The 20,626-nt window shown below is 39.2% G+C and overlaps 1 protein-coding gene across 1 annotated transcript; it reads right to left on the minus strand.

Moving 5' to 3' along the window:
• Positions 1 to 332: 332 nt before the first annotated feature.
• On the minus strand, positions 333 to 3,921 carry sp7 (Sp7 transcription factor). Its single transcript, XM_067374282.1, has 2 exons — positions 3,846 to 3,921; positions 333 to 2,231 (listed from the first exon to the last, which is right to left on the minus strand). Exons 1-2 carry the CDS (start codon positions 3,864 to 3,866, stop codon positions 909 to 911), a joined length of 1,344 nt encoding a protein of 447 aa, XP_067230383.1. The 5' UTR covers positions 3,867 to 3,921; the 3' UTR covers positions 333 to 908.
• Between the last annotated feature and the right edge of the window lie 16,705 nt (positions 3,922 to 20,626).

Raw genomic sequence — 20,626 nt, forward strand, 5'->3', positions numbered from 1 at the left:
CCTCCAAATGTTTCTCCAAAATAGCCACACGTGGTGGTTTCAATGCTTAACTAAATGATATCTAAAATCAATTATTCAAAATCTATTTCACTGATCTTATTTCCACAATAAAAAGATGATGTTTCATACATAAATGTCTTTCTTAAGATTTCAATTCTGTTTGGTTAAAAGATTCAGACCCAGACGAAATCAAAAAGAACAAAAAAAATTTTTTTTAAAAATAAATAAAACCATCACATGAATGAGAAGACTTAATTTATTCATAAATGACTTGCTTCATGGTCTACCTCCATTCAGCAAAACCAGTGAAACACAACATTGTCTCCAAACTGCTCATAATTTAAGACATAAATTAGATTTGATGTAAATAGGAAATTAAATAAAACAATGATACGCGACAGGACCAATAATGACACAGAAGAATATGGTTCAGATTGCCTCCTAAACTGAAGATTACGTCCTATCAATGTAATGAGTCCTCAAGAAAGTGTTCTAAGACACAAAAATAAAAGAAATCCATTTTAATTAAATAAAAAAAACATCACAAGGACGAAATGTGCATCGATCAGAAGCCCAAATGTCTAACAGAAACTCAATCTACTGAACGTTGGGCTTCTAAAACAGCCGCCCCTGAAAGTTAAAACAAAGAAAGAGACATGAATTCAATAATCATTTTTAAACATAAAAATCTTCAAAAATACTCCCCAGAAATGTAGGCCACTCCAGACGAACATGTCTGAAGTTCTTGTGTGAAACGATTAATGTTTTTCTTTCAAAACCTGCCAGTCTAGAAAACGTGTTCATGATACACGGCTCTCTCTGGAGCACATTCAACTATAGTTCCTAAAAAACAGTTGGTAAAATCATTTTCTTAGCACCAATGCAACAGTAGCTCCACTCGTCAGCGGTTATATCTCCAGAAGCCCGCTGCTGTTGTCCACACCATTCCCCGTGCTGCTCTTCTCTTCCCCACCGACGGTAGGGTCCTGCATGCCGCCGGCGGATCCCACAGGAGCCACTTTACCGGAATCTGTAGGCTCCTCGGCTCCTCTGGGCTCGGCTTCCTCTTCCGGCCCTTTCCCTTGCATGCTAGCTTCCGTGTGCGTCTTCTGATGTTTGCTGAGGTGGTCGCTACGAGTGAAGCGCTTATTGCACAGGAGGCACGTGAACTTCTTCTCTCGTGTGTGGGTGCGGACGTGGCGCTCCAGTTCGTCGGAGCGAGTGAAGCGTTTCCCGCAGAACAGCCAGTTGCAGACGAAGGGTCTTTCGCCCGTGTGCCAACGCAGGTGAGCTTTCAGATGCGAGGCCTTGCCGTAGACCTTTCCGCAGCCGGGAATGTGGCAGCTGTGGACGGGCTTCTTGCGCAGGGATGCGGCGGACGCGCCGAGCCTTTCCAGCTCCTGGCAGTTCGGGCAATCGCAAGAAGACCTTCCGGTGGAGGAGCCGCCCGTGTATCCGCCCGAGCCTCGGGTTGGTTTGAGCCCCATGGAATTGTCCAGGATTCCAGAAGTGGTTACAGGCTTGGGCTTGTACATGTCCTGCGGGATCATGTGCTGTGAGGACTGGAGCAAGTGTGAGGACGAACTCAAGCCTACGGACGGGTATGGCGCTGGGTTGAGAGGCGTGAAATCGGGAGTGTAGCTCGGCATCTGGGGATTGAGGGACGCTTGCGGAGCTACCGGCTGCAAGGGCGCTTGGAGGCCGTCGGGTTGAGGTTGCCCAGCGCTAAGCCAGTTCGAGTTGGTGTGGACGTCCCACCAAGAAGAAGTGGCGTTCGCAGGTGCGGCTGTGATTCCGGAATGGATGCTCTTGTACCATGAGCCATAGGGGTGCGTCATGTCCAAGTAGGTATTGACGCTGGCCAGGCAGTCCGCAGTGGCTTTGCTCCCCAAGAGCGAAGGGTCCTGAGAGGCACTCGAGGTCTGGAAGGTGGAGAACGGGTTGTAGTCGGAGCCGTACGCTCCCGTGGGAGCAGGTGGAGGGCTGCCCGTTGGGGTGAGCAAGCCACCGGCGGAGCTGAAGGAGCCGCTGTAAGTGTCCGCGACGCCCTCGTTGCCTCGTCCATTCTTAGGGCTCTGGAGTTCAGAGGTCATACTGTAGGCTTTCTTAACCGGTGCTGTGCTTCCCGCTTTACCAGGTGTGGCGGAGTCTCGGACTGGACTGGTGCTCCCAAATTTGTTGCAGGTGGCGGTTAGCATAGCCAAGGGACTGGATCCATAACGTGTTTCCTCCTGAGAAGAGAATGAGAGGATTTCAGGATTTCAGAAGTAGCCATTGCAATGCTCTCCTCAATAAAAGAGGTTGCGCAAACATCATTCCTGCGCTATTAGTCTAGACAGAAATATGCACCACCACTGACAACACAATAATTAATGTCACCACACATGGAGTTCCTGTTTAACATGTTTACATCTCCATAGTGATCATCCGTCTGTGGAAAACAGCAGAGTGATTTTCAACAACATGATTTTGTTGAGAAGAATAAACAATTGTTTGGTTTAGAACACTCCAATTATGTTGTCAATCATTTAAACAGATGCACAAGAACGAAAAGGAAACAATACTCAACAATGATTTAGAGATCAGAGATGTTCCACCATTTTCTAAACAGACACACTCAAAACTTTTCAAGTACTGTTTTCTCCTACTATATAATAGGTAAGTAGGCATATTCGAACGCAATGTTAGTCAGAATCTCGCCACCTAGGTATTTCTCGCCCTATACTAAGGATTCAGATATACTATTCGTTCGCCTACTGCTTTTTGCCTACTATGCATGTAGTATAGAAGAATGCAGTTTCGAACGCAGCCTGAGTGTGTAAGTTTTAATCTTAAATCACAATTCACTAATCTATATCTTTCGAACAGTTTCTAGTGACACTTTATGAAACAATTTAGTCATAATCAGATTTAAATATCTCGTCATTGACAAACATGGCCTTATATAGTCTGATTTTTAAGACTACACGATCTTTAAAAAAATATTAAAGTGTGGATTGAGTGGATTACTCCAAAACAAACTTAAGATGTTGAGTCAAAATGTCACCTAGACTGCGCTTGGACTTGGCTTCATTCGGAATGGCAGTGGTCTACCCCGTTTTCCGTTGGGAAGTGATGATAAATTAATGAGTAAGGCACAGTGTGTGTGATGATATTTCCCGCTGAGTGTGTGCGGTTCATCTTGGCACAAGTTCTGCTCCCGTTTCCAGGTTAATTGCTCCCCATTACCGCGTGGAGCTTAAATTTGATGCCTGCATCCAAAACCATTGCCGCAAGAGTTTTATGTGTCTTAGTCTCGAGAGTTTTTCATAAGTCACTGTCTAGGTTACAGACTGGCTTATATTGATTATCTTGCAACAAACTACACAATAAAGGTTCCTCAATGGTTCTTAAGTTTAGCAATTTTGTTTTTCCTCTATTGGGTTCATTATTGGTCCTTCAGATCAGTGAACTTTAAAACACCATAACATAAAACAACTACAGAATTACACAAAAGTTTCTTCAGTAAATGCAAAACCTTCAATGATTCTATCTGGGATGCTTATTTCTAAGAGTGGATAGAGTCTACTTCATCTCATTGTTTTCTTTACATTTACTAAGACATTATTACATAATTCATTCTACTTTTAATTTCTTATTGAAACTATCCAATAACTTGTAAGTGAGTATCCTATATCAAAACATGAAAACCAATAAAGCTACCTTATCTGAACAAAACATCATAAAGTGCCAATTCAAACTCGCCTGTAGAAGTTCACTTGACACAAATATTTGAAGAATCCGATCTAGGCTAAAAGCAGAGCGATAACATGCGCAGGTCTCAGATCAGATTGTGTATTCCATACCTCCAGAATCGACGCGGCCATCCCGGAGGAAACAGTCCTGTGAAGTTCAGTCCAAAAGCAGGAGGGAGAAGCTCGCGGTCCGGGAGAGTCTGACTGAAATAAACTCCGTACGAGCAGCGACTCTTCTATGAGGAGACCCGGATACCGGGAGACCCGCCTCCTGATGACCGGAGAGAGAGAGAGAGAGAGAGAGAGAGAGAGACTCACATTGCGGATTATGGGGGGGTTCGACACTCTTAATTAGATATAAACTCGCAATTCTCAATTGTTTTTCTCAGAATTGCGAAAAAGTCCGAAATGCGATAAAAGCGGTAAATAAATGCGAGGGGGAAAAAAGGTAAGAATTGTGTGATAAAAAGTCATTATTATTATTATTACATGGTGGAAACATGCTTCTGTCCACATGATCCCTCAAAAGAGTTAAAGTAAAACGTTTGGGGGTCTCAAAACAAATGTAGCCTGTTGTTTTTAAATGCACGCAAAGAGCGTATACTTTTCAAGAGTTTTCAAACAATGTAAAGTTTAAATCAAAAGTTAAATCGCGGCTCGCGAACAGAAATCGCATTAGCGTAAAGAGGTAACCATAGCAACAGCTGCTCGATCGCCGTTTCAGTGGAACATTACTGAAATTAGGCCTACTTATCACATTATTACTTATTTAAATATCAAAAATTATTTGTGTTTTGTTTAAAATGTACGTTCACATCCACACATTAGACTGGGATGTTTGTAACAAGCACTGCATGTATCAGCAACAAATTGCACAAATGCTTGTTGTCTTTATTAGTGGTTTTGCATGTTGGTTTTACATGATAGTTCAAAACTGTGTTCATTCATTTCGGGAACACTGCGTAAAAAAACAACAACCTTGCAGCCTATAAATTAAGTTTTAAATTGAAAATTGCTTATTTTGATGAGTAAAATTAATGTAAATCATGTTTGTCTATTATATACACATACACTATATGTAGATATATATATTGTTGTGTGTGTATAAAGTTAATATGCTTTGAATTGTTTTTTAATATAGGCCTTTATATAGCAAAGTTTTTTACATTTTAAAAGAGAATAAAAGAAAGCACTTGTCAATATGCAGTATTACTTTATATGCAAATGTTGTGATGTGTGCTTGAATCTCCATATTGTCATATTGTAATGAAAATATAACATGGTGAACTCAGAGAAAAGTAAAATTCTTTTATTAAAACACATATGGACTTATAAGCACTGCTTATGATCAAAATGGTAGTTTTTTTTATTGTTTTATTTTTCTAAAACTATGTGAATATAAGCATGTGATTTCAACGACCATCCATTTAAAACTTTTTAGAAAAAATCAGTGCTAAAATCAGTAAACTAGTTGAACCCATCACAGATATATAGGCTTATAGCATGTTAGTTTACAAAGTGTTTTTTTTTTCTTCTCAGATTTATTATTTTGTACACAGATACACTTCGAGCAGCCAAGTTATAAGTATTATAGTTTCATGAAAGAAATGTTTTCACATGTTAATAATAATTTTATGTACAACGATCTGTTCATTAATCTGTTTGCAAAAAATGCTATGGAATGCTACTAACACGTTTCAAATAGTGTGATAAAAATGAACGGTGATCAAATCTAATCAAGGGAATCATACAGTGTTTCAGTCTTTCTCAACTTCTTCACAGTTTGAGGGTTTCATCAGGAGCTTCATAAATAGAACCTTTTAGGGTTTCCATCATGGGAACATTTTATGGATTTAGTTTTAATCAGTCTATTTTGTTTTATTTCATTTTTTTATTTTATGAATTAAACAGTTCATAAACACATTTAATCACTAGAAAAACGGAAATAAGCCATTAAACATCAATGTATGCAATCATTTCTCCTTTTTAAAACCTTTTTAAAGGGTTCTTTAAGTCTGAGTCAAGAACCCTGTGTGAGGTGCAGAGACGTAAATGTATGTTACCCTGCAATTTAAAGGCTAAAACAATCTCTCAGATAATCATTACACCCTGATTTCATACACACGATTATGACCCAATTTGAGGAATTGTCAAGAAGAAAAAAACTTTAAAAAACAATCATTTAAAAGATGAAATGATGTCTTTCATGTTGGTTTTTGGGGACAAACTTATCAAATGTATGAAAGTCAAAGATGTTTTATTTAACGCCTAATGCTGATCTGTTTGTTTTCTTTATACCGACTTAAGTTTTACTCTGCTGACCAAATTAAACTGAAGTATTTAGCTTTTTTCCCTAATTCTTCCATACTAGAACACCTATAGTTTCGGAGAACACATGCGCTGCACGGACGCTGTCAGCTGTTAAGAGTCTTTTCTCTGGCTTACAGACATCCATCAAGTGAATAAACAGTTGGAACAGCCTTCCGACAGCCCATCTTGGTTTTGAGTGTCCTTGTGGGTGTTGCTTTTTTCCAAAATGAGGGGAGAGAAGATTAAAATTGTTTTCAAAAATAAACATGTAATTTCATTCTTTATTTTCTCCCTCAATTACAAGGCATGGTCAGAGCAAGCTTGTAGTTTGTGAGAGTTTGGCCCTTACAGTAACACACAGACTATATTTAGCAGTCTGCTCTTCAACTGACCCTGTGTCTCTCTCTACCTCGCTGAGCACAAAGTCAGATACACACACAATCATGCAACACATTAATTTCTGCAATCATAGTATTGAACTGCACTGGCTAATTAGATTGGTGCCATAGGGGGCACTGTTATTTCTAACGACATGAATCACGTTGCTGTCAGAAACACTGCAGTAAAGACCACACAGTGATTTATTGGCAGATTTAAATGTTAGATTAGGTCATTTTTGGACCTCTTAGCAGCTTAATCCACAGTCCTACTTTGGTGGTAGTAAATAAGACCGTAAACTCACCTGTGTTTGCTGGTACGAGGAGAGATGAGATAGGAAAACTATTTAGAACCTACACTGAAAAATGCTGGTTTAAAAACAACCCAGTTTGGGTTTAAAATGGACAAACCCAGTGATTGGGTTAAATGTTTGCTCAACCTGCTGGACAGTTTTATTTAACTCAGCTATTGTTTAAAAATTACTGTATGTCTGGCTTAAAATGAAACCAAAATTGGTTGGAAATTAAAAATCAGACACATAATTACTAGAGGAAACAATAAAAATCAAAAGGTGAACATTTATTAATAAGTGTTTATAACTTATTAATAAATGTTAATTTCCAACATACTTTGGGTTCATTTTAAGGAATACAGTAATTTTTAAACAATAGCCGAGTTAAATAAAAACTACCCAGCAAACTACCCAGCAAACAAACATTTAACCCATTCGCTGGGTTAAAACATCCCATTCGCTGGGTAAAAACATCCCAATCGCTGGGTTAAAACATCCCAATCGCTGGGTTAAAACATCCCATTCGCTGGGTTAAAACATCCCATTCGCTGGGTAAAAACATCCCATTCGCTGGGTTAAAACATCCCATTCGCTGGGTGAAAACATCCCAATCGCTGGGTTAAAACATCCCATTCGCTGGGTAAAAACATCCCATTCGCTGGGTTAAAACATTCCAATCGCTGGGTAAAAACATCCCATTCGCTGGGTTAAAACATCCCATTCGCTGGGTAAAAACATCCCATTCGCTGGGTTAAAACATCCCATTCGCTGGGTAAAAACATCCCATTCGCTGGGTTAAAACATCCCAATCGCTGGGTAAAAACATCCCATTCGCTGGGTTAAAACATCCCATTCGCTGGGTAAAAACATCCCATTCGCTGGGTTAAAACATCCCATTCGCTGGGTAAAAACATCCCATTCGCTGGGTTAAAACATTCCAATCGCTGGGTAAAAACATCCCATTCGCTGGGTTAAAACATCCCATTCGCTGGGTAAAAACATCCCATTCGCTGGGTTAAAACATCCCATTCGCTGGGTGAAAACATCCCAATCGCTGGGTTAAAACATCCCATTCGCTGGGTAAAAACATCCCATTCGCTGGGTTAAAACATTCCAATCGCTGGGTAAAAACATCCCATTCGCTGGGTTAAAACATCCCATTCGCTGGGTAAAAACATCCCATTCGCTGGGTTAAAACATCCCATTCGCTGGGTAAAAACATCCCATTCGCTGGGTTAAAACATCCCAATCGCTGGGTAAAAACATCCCATTCGCTGGGTTACAACATCCCATTCGCTGGGTCAAAACAACCCATTCGCTGGGTTAAAACATCCCATTCGCTGGGTCAAAACAACCCATTCGCTGGGTTAAAACATCCCATTCGCTGGGTCAAAACAACCCATTCGCTGGGTTAAAACATCCCATTCGCTGGGTCAAAACAACCCATTCGCTGGGTTAAAACATCCCATTCGCTGGGTAAAAACAACCCATTCGCTGGGTTAAAACTTCCCATTCGCTGGGTTAAAACAACCCATTCGCTGGGTTAAAACTTCCCATTCGCTGGGTTAAAACATCCAAATCGCTGGGTTAAAACATCCCATTCGCTGGGTAAAAACAACCCATTCGCTGGGTTAAAACATCCCATTCGCTGGGTTAAAACATCCAAATCGCTGGGTTAAAACATCCCATTCGCTGGGTAAAAACAACCCATTCGCTGGGTTAAAACTTCCCATTCGCTGGGTTAAAACAACCCATTCGCAGGGTTAAAACAACCCATTCACTGGGTTAAAACATCCCATTCGCTGGGTTAAAACATCCCATTCGCTGGGTTAAAACATCCAAATCGCTGGGTTAAAACTTCCCATTCGCTGGGTTAAAACATCCAAATCGCTGGGTTAAAACATCCCATTCGCTGGGTAAAAACAACCCATTCACTGGGTTAAAACTTCCCATTCGCTGGGTTAAAACTTCCCATTCGCTGGGTTAAAACATCCAAATCGCTGGGTTAAAACATCCCATTCGCTGGGTAAAAACAACCCCTTCACTGGGTTAAAACATCCCATTCGCTGGGTTAAAACATCCCATTCGCTGGGTTAAAACTTCCCATTCGCTGGGTTAAAACAACCCATTCGCAGGGTTAAAACAACCCATTCACTGGGTTAAAACATCCCATTCGCTGGGTTAAAACATCCCATTCGCTGGGTTAAAACATCCAAATCGCTGGGTTAAAACTTCCCATTCGCTGGGTTAAAACATCCAAATCGCTGGGTTAAAACATCCCATTCGCTGGGTAAAAACAACCCATTCGCTGGGTTAAAACTTCCCATTCGCTGGGTTAAAACGTCCCATTCGCTGGGTTAAAACATCCAAATCGCTGGGTTAAAACATCCCATTCGCTGGGTAAAAACAACCCATTCACTGGGTTAAAACATCCCATTCGCTGGGTTAAAACATCCAAATCGCTGGGTTAAAACATCCCATTCGCTGGGTAAAAACAACCCATTCGCTGGGTTAAAACTTCCCATTCGCTGGGTTAAAACAACCCATTCGCAGGGTTAAAACAACCCATTCGCTGGGTTAAAACAACCCATTCGCAGGGTTAAAACAACCCATTCACTGGGTTAAAACATCCCATTCACTGGGTTAAAACATCCCATTCGCTGGGTTAAAACATCCAAATCGCTGGGTTAAAACTTCCCATTCGCTGGGTTAAAACAACCCATTCGCAACCCATTCGCTGGGTTAAAACAACCCATTCACTGGGTTAAAACATCCCATTCGCTGGGTTAAAACATCCCATTCGCTGGATTAAAACAACCCATTCACTGGGTTAAAACATCCCATTCGCTGGGTTAAAACATCCCATTCGCTGGGTTAAAACATCCCATTCGCTGGGTTAAAACATCCCATTCGCTGTGTAAAAACATCCCATTCGCTGGGTTAAAACATCCCATTCGCTGGGTTAAAACATCCCATTCGCTGGGTTAAAACATCCCATTCGCTGGGTTAAAACATCCCATTCGCTGGGTTAAAACATCCCATTCGCTGTGTAAAAACATCCCATTCGCTGGGTTAAAACATCCCATTCGCTGGGTTAAAACATCCCATTCGCTGGGTTAAAACACCCCATTCGCTGGGTTAAAACACCCCATTCGCTGGGTTAAATAACCCATTCACTGGGTAAAAACATCCAAATCACTGGGTAAAAACATCCAAATCGCTGGGTTAAAACATCCCATTCGCTGGGTAAAAACATCCCATTCGCTGGGTTAAAACATCCCATTCGCTGGGTGAAAACATCCCAATCGCTGGGTTAAAACATCCCATTCGCTGGGTTAAAACTTCCCATTCGCTGGGTTAAAACAACCCATTCGCAGGGTTAAAACAACCCATTCACTGGGTTAAAACATCCCATTCGCTGGGTTAAAACATCCAAATCGCTGGGTTAAAACTTCCCATTCGCTGGGTTAAAACAACCCATTCGCAACCCATTCGCTGGGTTAAAACAACCCATTCACTGGGTTAAAACATCCCATTCGCTGGGTTAAAACATCCCATTCGCTGGGTTAAAACAACCCATTCACTGGGTTAAAACATCCCATTCGCTGGGTTAAAACATCCCATTCGCTGGGTTAAAACATCCCATTCGCTGGGTTAAAACATCCCATTCGCTGTGTAAAAACATCCCATTCGCTGGGTTAAAACATCCCATTCGCTGGGTTAAAACATCCCATTCGCTGGGTTAAAACATCCCATTCGCTGGGTTAAAACATCCCATTCGCTGTGTAAAAACATCCCATTCGCTGGGTTAAAACATCCCATTCGCTGGGTTAAAACACCCCATTCGCTGGGTTAAAACATCCCATTCGCTGGATTTGTCCATTTTCAACCCAACTTGGGTTGTTTTTAACCCAGCATTTCTTAGAGTGTATGAAATCAGTTTTGTGGCTTTTAATACAAGCTCATTACTAATAACACAAACTTTTAGCGGGTATATGCATTTAAAATGCAGTCTCTTCCTGGAAAATACTGATGATGACACTGATGAAATATTTCAACAAAGAAAAACATGCTCATCAAGTCATTTAACTGATATACAGCACGCTATAATTGGAGGAGTTTGAGTGAATGTTGAGAGGTGAATCTATAGCTAAGAATCATATCCATTTTCCAAACACTGATGCATGTGTATCTGCAAATGGCTGGGATGGCCTAATACACATCCATTCATGCATTTATCTCAAGTCTCGTCTGCTCATTTGATCTCATGACTTTTCCTTCTCAAATGAGCGGAAACATATGCAAAGACATGAGTGACTGAAAACAGTGATGCAACTGGAATAACAGAATGATTCACCAAAGAAGAAATGTAGACTTGCAATGTGGCAGCTCATGAAAGCTTCAAAATGCTTGATTTGTCTTTTACTTTGCTGCAGTGAACAGCATTTTCACAAATGTGCCTTGTGCATTTTTATTTCCTGTGATAATGTATGATGCACGCAAAGCAATTATAAGCAGAATCTCACGTTCCTCTCAAACTCAGAAGTCTGCACTGAACAGAGATCGCAGTATAAAATCAAACTTTCGCTCATTTGTGTCTATTTTAATTTCTTCCAAGGAATTTTAGGAGAAACATCTGATTTGTGTACATACAGGACCACAAACATTACATGATCATCAGAGTGAAAAAACAAGGTTCAAAATGGGTGTGCCTTCACAAAACTTACTGAACACACAAAGATATAAACCGTGGAGCGTGGTGCCACATGTGGAGCGTTCAGCGCAGTTTGAGGGAACTGCCTTCCCAACGATTTGCATGTGGTTTCCCCATTTGGACTAATAGCTTTCCTATTTCCCTTTGAGGATCAGAAATCCCACACCCTGAACAGGCTGAAATTGAAAGGAGAGGTGCAGCAGTGGATGTAGTTTATTGGGATATCCTTTATCACTCTGAAGAGCTGTAAATGCTTTATCCCCACTAACAGCTTCCTTCAAAGTGGCAAGACAGGAATCTATAATTAGAGATTTACAGGGAAACTGAAGGAAAACATTTTGTGTTTTTTATCTTTTCTATTTTTGAATTTTACATAGAAAAGTCTTCCTCTTTGGGCGAGGTAATGGGTTGTTAAAAGCACAGTAGATTATTGTGTTAATGAAGGGCGTTTGGGAGTCATAAAGTGGTTTTTCCTAATAATTTACATGATGTAAATCTGTGGTTCTACACTGGTTCTGCTTCAGAATCCAGATTTTGCTTTGGACGTCAGATGGCAACCAAACCATTATCAAAATCACTTCTATAGAAATTGGTGCAAAATATCACTAATAAAAATGGAAGTTTTTTCTTCCATCATAAATGAGTTGCATCTCAGAGCGGCAGATGAAACACAATAAACGCTGTCGTGTTCTTTATGCACATCTTGGCATTTCCATACAGCGTTTATTATGTGATAGGCCAAAATGCGCATAAAAATAGGTGGATGGATTCATTGTTTCTTTGTTCTTGATTTGCATCATTCACTCAGAACAGACTTGAAACCGATTTATGGTTTGTGACACACACCGTAATCCCTGATAAGTTGACAGAACTCAAAAAATTTGATGTAATCATTTGCCCCATTTTTTTTTAAGTTAACAAACTCCAAGATTAAATAAGTAGAACTTTCCATTTTACAACATGTTAATTGCAATTTAAATGAAATGTTCACTCATGTAATTTGATTTCATAAACATCATATTAACTCAAACCTTTCAGTCATTGTGACTGAAGCCTGCACCATTAGATGAAATATCAGCATTTCGGCCAATTTATAGATATTATAAGGTCTTTTAGTGTATGCACGACTCATTTTGGAACAGTTGTACAGTTTGGGGTTTTAAGGTCTATATGCTTTCATCATTAGACTCCGTATCAGAGTACCGAGGATTTCAGTGTGGTTAAATGGGAATCAATGGAATAATTCTCCCTGAATTCCTCTCTGAGCCCGGGCCCTCAGCAAATTAAACTTCTTAATAACGCTGCCACGCAAGGAAAAAGTGAAATGATTAGACGTGTGTGAGTGGCTTTGAGATGGAAATGTGGTAAGAGGGAGATACAGGGTCAGGGACAAACTCGCCTCACAGCGAGATGGCTTTTTCCAGACCGTGTGGTCACAGAAACACAAGAATTCCTATGGAAAAACAAGTGAGAAAAATGGGATAAAAAAAAGAAAAAATCTTAATATCATCTACAACAGACTTCTCTGCAATAAAAAAACAGCTCTGGTTGTGCAGGTCATTAACTGAAGACAGTAAAATACTCATGAATTGGATGTCAAACTGTGTGGGGCCTGAAGGAGCCAGTATGATCATAACAAAGAGGGCAATTTTATGAATTGCTGGTTACTCAGCACTCTAGACTATACTAAACATGGCACCGATCTACCACTAGTGCTGCTGTCCGCCCCCATGAGCTTCACCACAAGTGTCCTCCACAAATCATCAGTTTAACAGAGTTTAACATCACTCATGCAATGGACTCAAAACACAGAACCAATCAAGTAGTTTAAAAACAAAAATTCTGAAGATACGCATTGCATGGATGGAGGAAGTTTAAGATAAAGTCGAGAATATGAGTGAAACCGGTCAAGAAATGTCTAGGTCACATTTCACCCCCAAATCAAAATAAATCAGAAAATTTATTTTGCATAAAAATATATATGCATTGTGACACTTTCATTAGAATTAAGCACATTTCCCCCCAAATGTTCATAGCCATAATGCAAAAAAGACTAATTCTTATTACTCTAAATTTTATTTTTATACTTTATTTGGCTTTAATGGTTCCGTGAAGAAACTTAAGTAGGGTACAACGGGGCTTAAATGCGCAAAGGTTTAAAAGGAGCATTTGATTTTATTTTCCTCTAAACCACTAGATAGCACAAAAACTTGCTACAGCACTTTCCAAAACATCCACTTTTCAAGATGCACGTGGAAAATCGTCCGATCCTTGACACGATCACAGGAAGCAGCGCAAAATTGATTCTGTTCTAATATCTGATGTTTTTAAAAATGCTGTCGATTTATGTAGCGAATGAGAATCGCTAAAATTATTGAATATTTATTTTGGGACAAAGGTCTTGTTAATGATTTTCAGTTTTGTTCAAGGTATTTAAAGCAACAGTTTTTCAATAACTACTATAGTACACAATAAAAATTATTTTAATGAATTATCACAATATTTTTTCTTTTGTCAAACCAACTTAAATAATTAATGTGGTTCAGATAACATAATAATTTGAGTTTCTGTTGATTAAACCAATTGGTTTCATTGTATTAACTAAAATTTTTAATTTCAATGAATTCAAAAATTTTACGGCAACAAGGTAATTTACTTTTTTAAAGCTGCAGTCTGCGATTTTTCCTCTTTGTCGCCATCTCTTGTTTGAAACCTGCAATTGCAGTCATATGCGGAACAGTTATCTGTACGAAAATTGATTTTTTAACATTTTTAACCAAAAAAAGTTACAGACTGCAGCTTAAAAATTAAACCAACAATTATTTTTTACAGTGTATGGCGTTTGGGTTAAACAGCGCCCCTGCTGTCTTGCGAAAGGCACAATAACTAACATGATAATAAACAGCTGAGGATATTAATCATATCATATAATAAAATGTCATTTATTTTTACTGTTGTAAATCTATATTAAATTATAACATGATCTCCTTCAATGCTTTCAGAATCTTTACTTTTTAAAATATTTTTGTTTCTGTATTTTTATATTAACATATTTTAATGACAGTATATTTATTGAACAAAAATGGATTATTTTACTTATCAAAAAAAAACAGAAAATAGTACAAACTTTGCTAAATTGATTGTTTTGAACAAGTATTACTGTGTCTGTGGGGTAAAAGGCCTCTTGCCATCTCATACATTTCACATTTTTCTTAAGGTGTGCATTTAGATATTTCTACTATACCATTACTATACCATTTTATAGTATTTGCAGTACTGCCTTCAATCTAATATGAATAAAAAAATCACAGTAATGTGAAATCAAAATTGGGAATTACAAATAAAAGGTCTGGATTACAACAACGAGAACTTGGAGGGAAAATGATCTAACATGCTTAAAGCGGCTATATGTAGAATTCAGAAACCCTTGTTATTAGCGACACCGGTGGCCATTAAGTGAACTGCAGCCACGTAACTACTCATGCACATGTAACGCAAAAGAGACTGAATGTGATTCAATACCGTGATATAAGCTGTGAGGCTGCATCCTTCAAAGGCCGCAATCGAAGGCCGACTGTGTCGCAGCGACGCAACGAAGGCTGTCCCAATTCGAAGGCTCCTTCAAATACGTCCTTCGTTTCCCGGGCAATGAAAAACGCTGCTGAGAGCCAAGTTTATATGAATTGCACAATATGTAAATATGAAGATGTAAATATGTGCTGAGTGCTTTCCTCTCTATTACAAATTAAACATGACAGCGGTGAGGAAACAGCATCATCTGATCAGAGCGATGTGGATGTGTTTGCATCATGTCGACAGATGAGGTCATTAAAATTACACTGTTATGACAGTTTGATTATAAAGCATTTTTAAGACTAATATAGATCTGGTTATAGTTTGAATTAATCCCTGTTCTTTGCATGACGCATTGACATTACAGCATGACTCTTTCGTCATTATCCTGAACATTGTATAAGCATTAATTTCATGTCATAGAACACGAGGCTCTCGGGAGCATGTGACCGTCACATCCTTTTGATTTTTTCCAGCAACAGGCTTTCAAAGGCAACCTAGGAAGTTGTAAAGGTCTGGTGTTTATGTTTCCTTACAAGCTGTTCACACACTGGCAATAAAAAGTGATTAATAGACGAAAATTCTGCAAAAAAACAAACATAAAATACATTTCACTTATTTTTGAAGGGCAACCTGCACATTTTCATGAGATTAAGCCATATAGAAAGAACACCAGCGAGTGGTCCAAGTAAAAATAAGCACATTTTACCTAAAAAGAGCCCTTCCTTTAAACACCAAAACAAAACACGGCAGGTCAGAAACCCACACCATACGCTGAAGGAGAGCTCGGACCACCCAGCGCTGCACCCACACCCTGCAGCTAAAGCAGTGATGGTGGTGAAATATAGCCATCACTAAAGAAAACACCGTTTCCACCTCCTCACCGTATGGCCATTCTTTCTCACTCGTACTCAGGAGTGCTATAAATGTCAAGACCACCATCAAAAAACTGACATTTGATGTTTAGGTCAAGGACAGTTGGAGTTTCTGGTCTCAGACTTGAACGGAGGAAGTGATTGTAAACAGACTTTCCCAGATGTGCATGTGATCTACACGCGGATGCTCGGAGCGAGCGAACGCCACGCAGTCTGGGCTCCAAAATAAAGCCGAATGCTTTCACTTCCACTGGCTGAGGCGAGCGGTCTCGGAGCCGCTCTAAATCCGGAGGCCTGGCCTGAAGTAACACGCCGTCCCCCACAGAGAGCGAGCGCGGTGGGTGTGGCCCCTGAGGAGATGGTTTTTGAGGGGGCCCCTCCCGAATGCTGCGCTGCATGCCAGCGCCCAAGGGCTCCAGTCTGCCTGACCAAAACCACCGCGAGCTACCCACGCCACGTTACACGGGCCTGCTTGGTGAACGACGCCCCCTACTGGAGCTGCCAGAAACGGACACCATCCACCTGTAATGTGCAAAACACACGCATGCAGAATTATCAGGAGGCTGAATGTTCACATCTGATTCTTAAATGTTTTATACGTTTGCATTGTCCCCCAAAATTTTCACTCAACTCACCTTTATTTAGACTGAGCATTATACATGTGAACAAACTTTAAGCGCTCAGATAAGGTTTAGTTTCAGACTGTAAGGTTCACGTTTCGCAATACAACAAAAGCACAAGCAGCCACTGGAAAAATGAATGAAGAATTATTCAGAAACATGACAAACAGACACTTTTTCTGATAATCTCTTATTAGCTATTAACAGAAATTACATAGTTTAACAGTAGTAAACTTTAGAATATGCATATGCATGATGAAACTATTAATCAAAGTTTACTAATGTTTAAACATTTGAATTTATTTGAATAGACTAATCTTTTAAACATTATATAGCCTAAATGTTTGTTATTTTAAAGTGTTATGGGTATAGACTCTCACATTCATAACTGGAATCTGTGTACCATAATTTCATAAACATTAGCTACGTCTTCTCCTAGCAGAACTTACATTTCTAATAGTTCAAATGTTAATTTCTTCATCAATATTCATGAGCTACTTGACTTTACCATGTTTACCACGCTGTGTCTGCATGACTCAATAGTCACACACTATTATTCATTTCACAATCATTTTTTTGTAAATCATAATTATGACATAAAAAAAGAAATTATGAGTTAAGTCAAAATTATGTTGTCTTAGTATGTAATAATTTCGACTGTTTATGTCGGGATGAAACTTTACCAAAGCACTTTCTTTCTTATGTGGCGGAAATTGGCTTCCTTTTTCACATTTCCGGGTTTCTCAGAAGCGAAAGTCGTCATTATTGGGAACATTTTATAGCGGTGAATGAGAGACTTCATTAAACATATTTTTTGTGTTTCCATTTGCACAAATAGTAAAAGAAAAAACTCCACAATACTGTTTTCACAACTTTCAAAAAGAGGAAAAAAATAGAGATAGCGGCGATCAAAAGAGAGAAATGTCATTTTTACCGTCACCATAGACGCTGTATTAGAAACAGCGTTAAATAGTTATTTTTTGTAAATTGATGCAAAGGTAATATAATACTAAGTACAGTGTTATAAATATACAAAGGCCTACATTTAAAACAAAAATGAAAATATGAAAAACTTTTTACGATTTACGATATTGATGACCGTTAACACGCATCACAGTCTGATTGATGGACGCAAAAAACAGCGAGACGACGCCTGCGCGCGCTTACCATGGAAATGAACGCAAACAGCCAATCACAGTGTTACATATAATTTGCGTACAGTTAGATTATTTGCGAGTTTATGTATTTGTGTGTGTTTTTATGTGCCTTACTTTGAATCAGTGTGTCGAATCAGCGGTTCGGAGCGCCAAAGCCACGTGATTTCAGCAGTTCGATTCAGCATGATTCGACACAAAAGATTCATAACGCTCCGAAGCTTCCTGAAGCAGCGTTTTGAAATCGGCCATCACTATATAAGTCGTTATTTTGTTTTTTGGCGCACCAAAAATATTCTCGTGGCTTTATAATATTAATATTGAGCCACTGTACTCACATGAACTGATTTAAATATGTTTTTAGTACATTAATGGATCACTGAGTCACCCTTTTTACTTTTCTGACACTTGTTTTTAGATTTAAATGTCAACAAACACCACACTTGAAAGTCTGAAAAATGTGAAAATCCAGCTTGTGTTATTGAAGTCACACTAAACATTATCTTTATTCATCCATGTTTCCCGTTCACTCACAGCAGGCTTAAACAATATTCTTCCAGTGACCTGTAATTATTTGATAGATTTTTTGAGCTAACTGCTCTTTAGTAAGTTTGTAAGTGCTTCCTAAACAATCAGACATAATATGGGACTAATTTAAAGAGTAAGGCAGGCAGATTTGGCCGAGCCCGAGGGGCTGGTTTGAATCAGCGGAGGCCCCTCGCTCCAGCTCTGGTTTTAAACTGCTCTTCGTGTTTGTGGAAGTGCGGCTGGCGGTCGGCTGCGAGGCAGCGCTGTTTAATTGGTCTTTGTTGTGGAAAGAAACGGGGGAGCACGGTTCACTGCGGTCACATCTGTACAACGGTGGCGAAGAGACTCACACATGTACGTACGCACGCATACACGAGCGCAGATGACGAGACGACACAGGATGGCTCGCCATAAATTATCACTGATGAAGCGATGCAGTCAGGTGAACTTATTGAATATGAGTTATTTGAGGGCGTGATTCGGTGTTCAAACAAAATGATGCGTTTCCTTTGTGCGAGGGGATTTTTGCAGCGTATAATTATCACATTTACAAAACAGAGCTTCTGAATAATCAGATGGTGGATTTGTACATGTGACTGTTTGGCCTGCAACGCTGTACTGAAACTAAAACTAGCATTTACTGTAAAATCATGTTTTATGAGCTCAGTCTACATGGAATAGTGGCACTACTGGTACTTATCAAGATAAGAAAAGTTTCTATTCCGTCAGCTGCTTCATATTTAGGACCTATTAGGGGTTCCATCATGGGATCATTTTATGGATATTGTTTTATTTCATTTAGTTTTAATTCATTTTTAATTGCAATGAAATGTTATGGTCGTACACATGCTTTATCACTAGAAAAAACCTGTTAAACATAAAAATATTACCAAAGACTTTATATTAAGACGGTGCACTCGTATTATTATGAATGGGAGAAAGTGCAATGCGCAAAATGGTGGAATAAGTCCCGCCTTCTAAATAAGAGCCATTTGCTGATTGGTAAAGTCATCGCGTCACTGCAGCGGCCGTTAGAAGCTCCGGTTCCTTTAGAAACAGTCGGACACATGCTTCCGCGCATTTATAATTGCGCATTAGCTTGAAATGCCGTTTTTTGTCATGATTTGAACGTTAAGAAACAAAAAATATAGGACAGTTGTTGTCAGATTTCATTGCTGATTTCAAATATGAAATTTAATCAAAAGCTTTGTGAACAGCTTTGGAGAATTTGATGTTTCCTTATTTAAAGAGATAGAAGCTGCATTTGCATGTCTGAGAGGCGTTTACAAGATGGCCACTGGGTGAAATGACTTGTCTTAAAGGGACTTTGGTATTACGCAGACAATTTCTCCTTATATAGAACCTGTTTTGGCATAAAGGGCTCTTTCATATTGAGTCAAGAACCCATAGGGTTCTATTTAGAAACTTTTTTCCTAAAATGACCTTCTATAACGAAGGCAAATGGAATAGTCTAAGAAACAATCGCTATTTCTTTTTTCTTTTTTTTAAATAATATCATAAATTACTCAAATTACTTTAAGAAAATGCCTGTCAACAAAATTAAATGTAAATAATAACTCTAATTAACAAGAAATGGACCAAAAAAAGTGAGAACAGACCAAGCAATAGATCCTAATGTCCTGAATTTCATCATGATGCAAACGATTCTGCCCACTCCCAGAATCCCCCTTCCTTATATTTATATATATATCGCTCCTACTTTTCATCCCACATCTTTTCCCTCCATTCTCCACTTCATCTCTCCTCCGTCTCATGTGGCGCTGATTGAACCCCATCAAAGGCTGCGGTGAGAGTAGACGGCCTGCTGCAGCTCCAACCTCTCACAGCCTAATGAGACACACACACACACACACACACACACGTAATTCCAAACAAGTCAGCATAAGAAATGCACACAAGCACATGTTCAGTTTCTTGGTACATACTTTTCATGCAATGAAATGAAAAAAAAAAAATCTGTAAATATCTTTAAATCAAGATGCATTTACTTTAGAAAAATATTTGTTCATTTTTCTCCCATAGGATTAGAAAAATAAATGCAATGTCTTGAGATATTCTCTCAAAACAAATCTTTATATTTTAAACAATCGGGCTTCTCAAGTAATGTCTTTTCTTCATTTACCCAGTCCTTTCTGCCCTCATCAGTGTTTTCTCTCTTTCTTCTTGCCATGTCTCGTCACACTCCCGCAAAACCACAGCTCTCTTCAGAGTCTTTTCCAAACCAGCCTGGCGTCTGTCTCCCCCTTACTAACACGTTTCTCTCTCTATCTGTGTGTGTGTGTATCAAAATATAGACCTAAAAGTATTTGGACATGACAGAAGTTTGTTGGGTTTGAAATGATTGATCAATAGATGTAGTGTTGACGTTGCCTCTATTAATCACCTGATTCAAACACACTTCAGACATGATGAAGAACAGCGATGTTA

This window comes from Chanodichthys erythropterus, chromosome 21 (genome assembly GCF_024489055.1).
Source record: "Chanodichthys erythropterus isolate Z2021 chromosome 21, ASM2448905v1, whole genome shotgun sequence".
NCBI classification, from domain to species: domain Eukaryota; kingdom Metazoa; phylum Chordata; class Actinopteri; order Cypriniformes; family Xenocyprididae; genus Chanodichthys; species Chanodichthys erythropterus.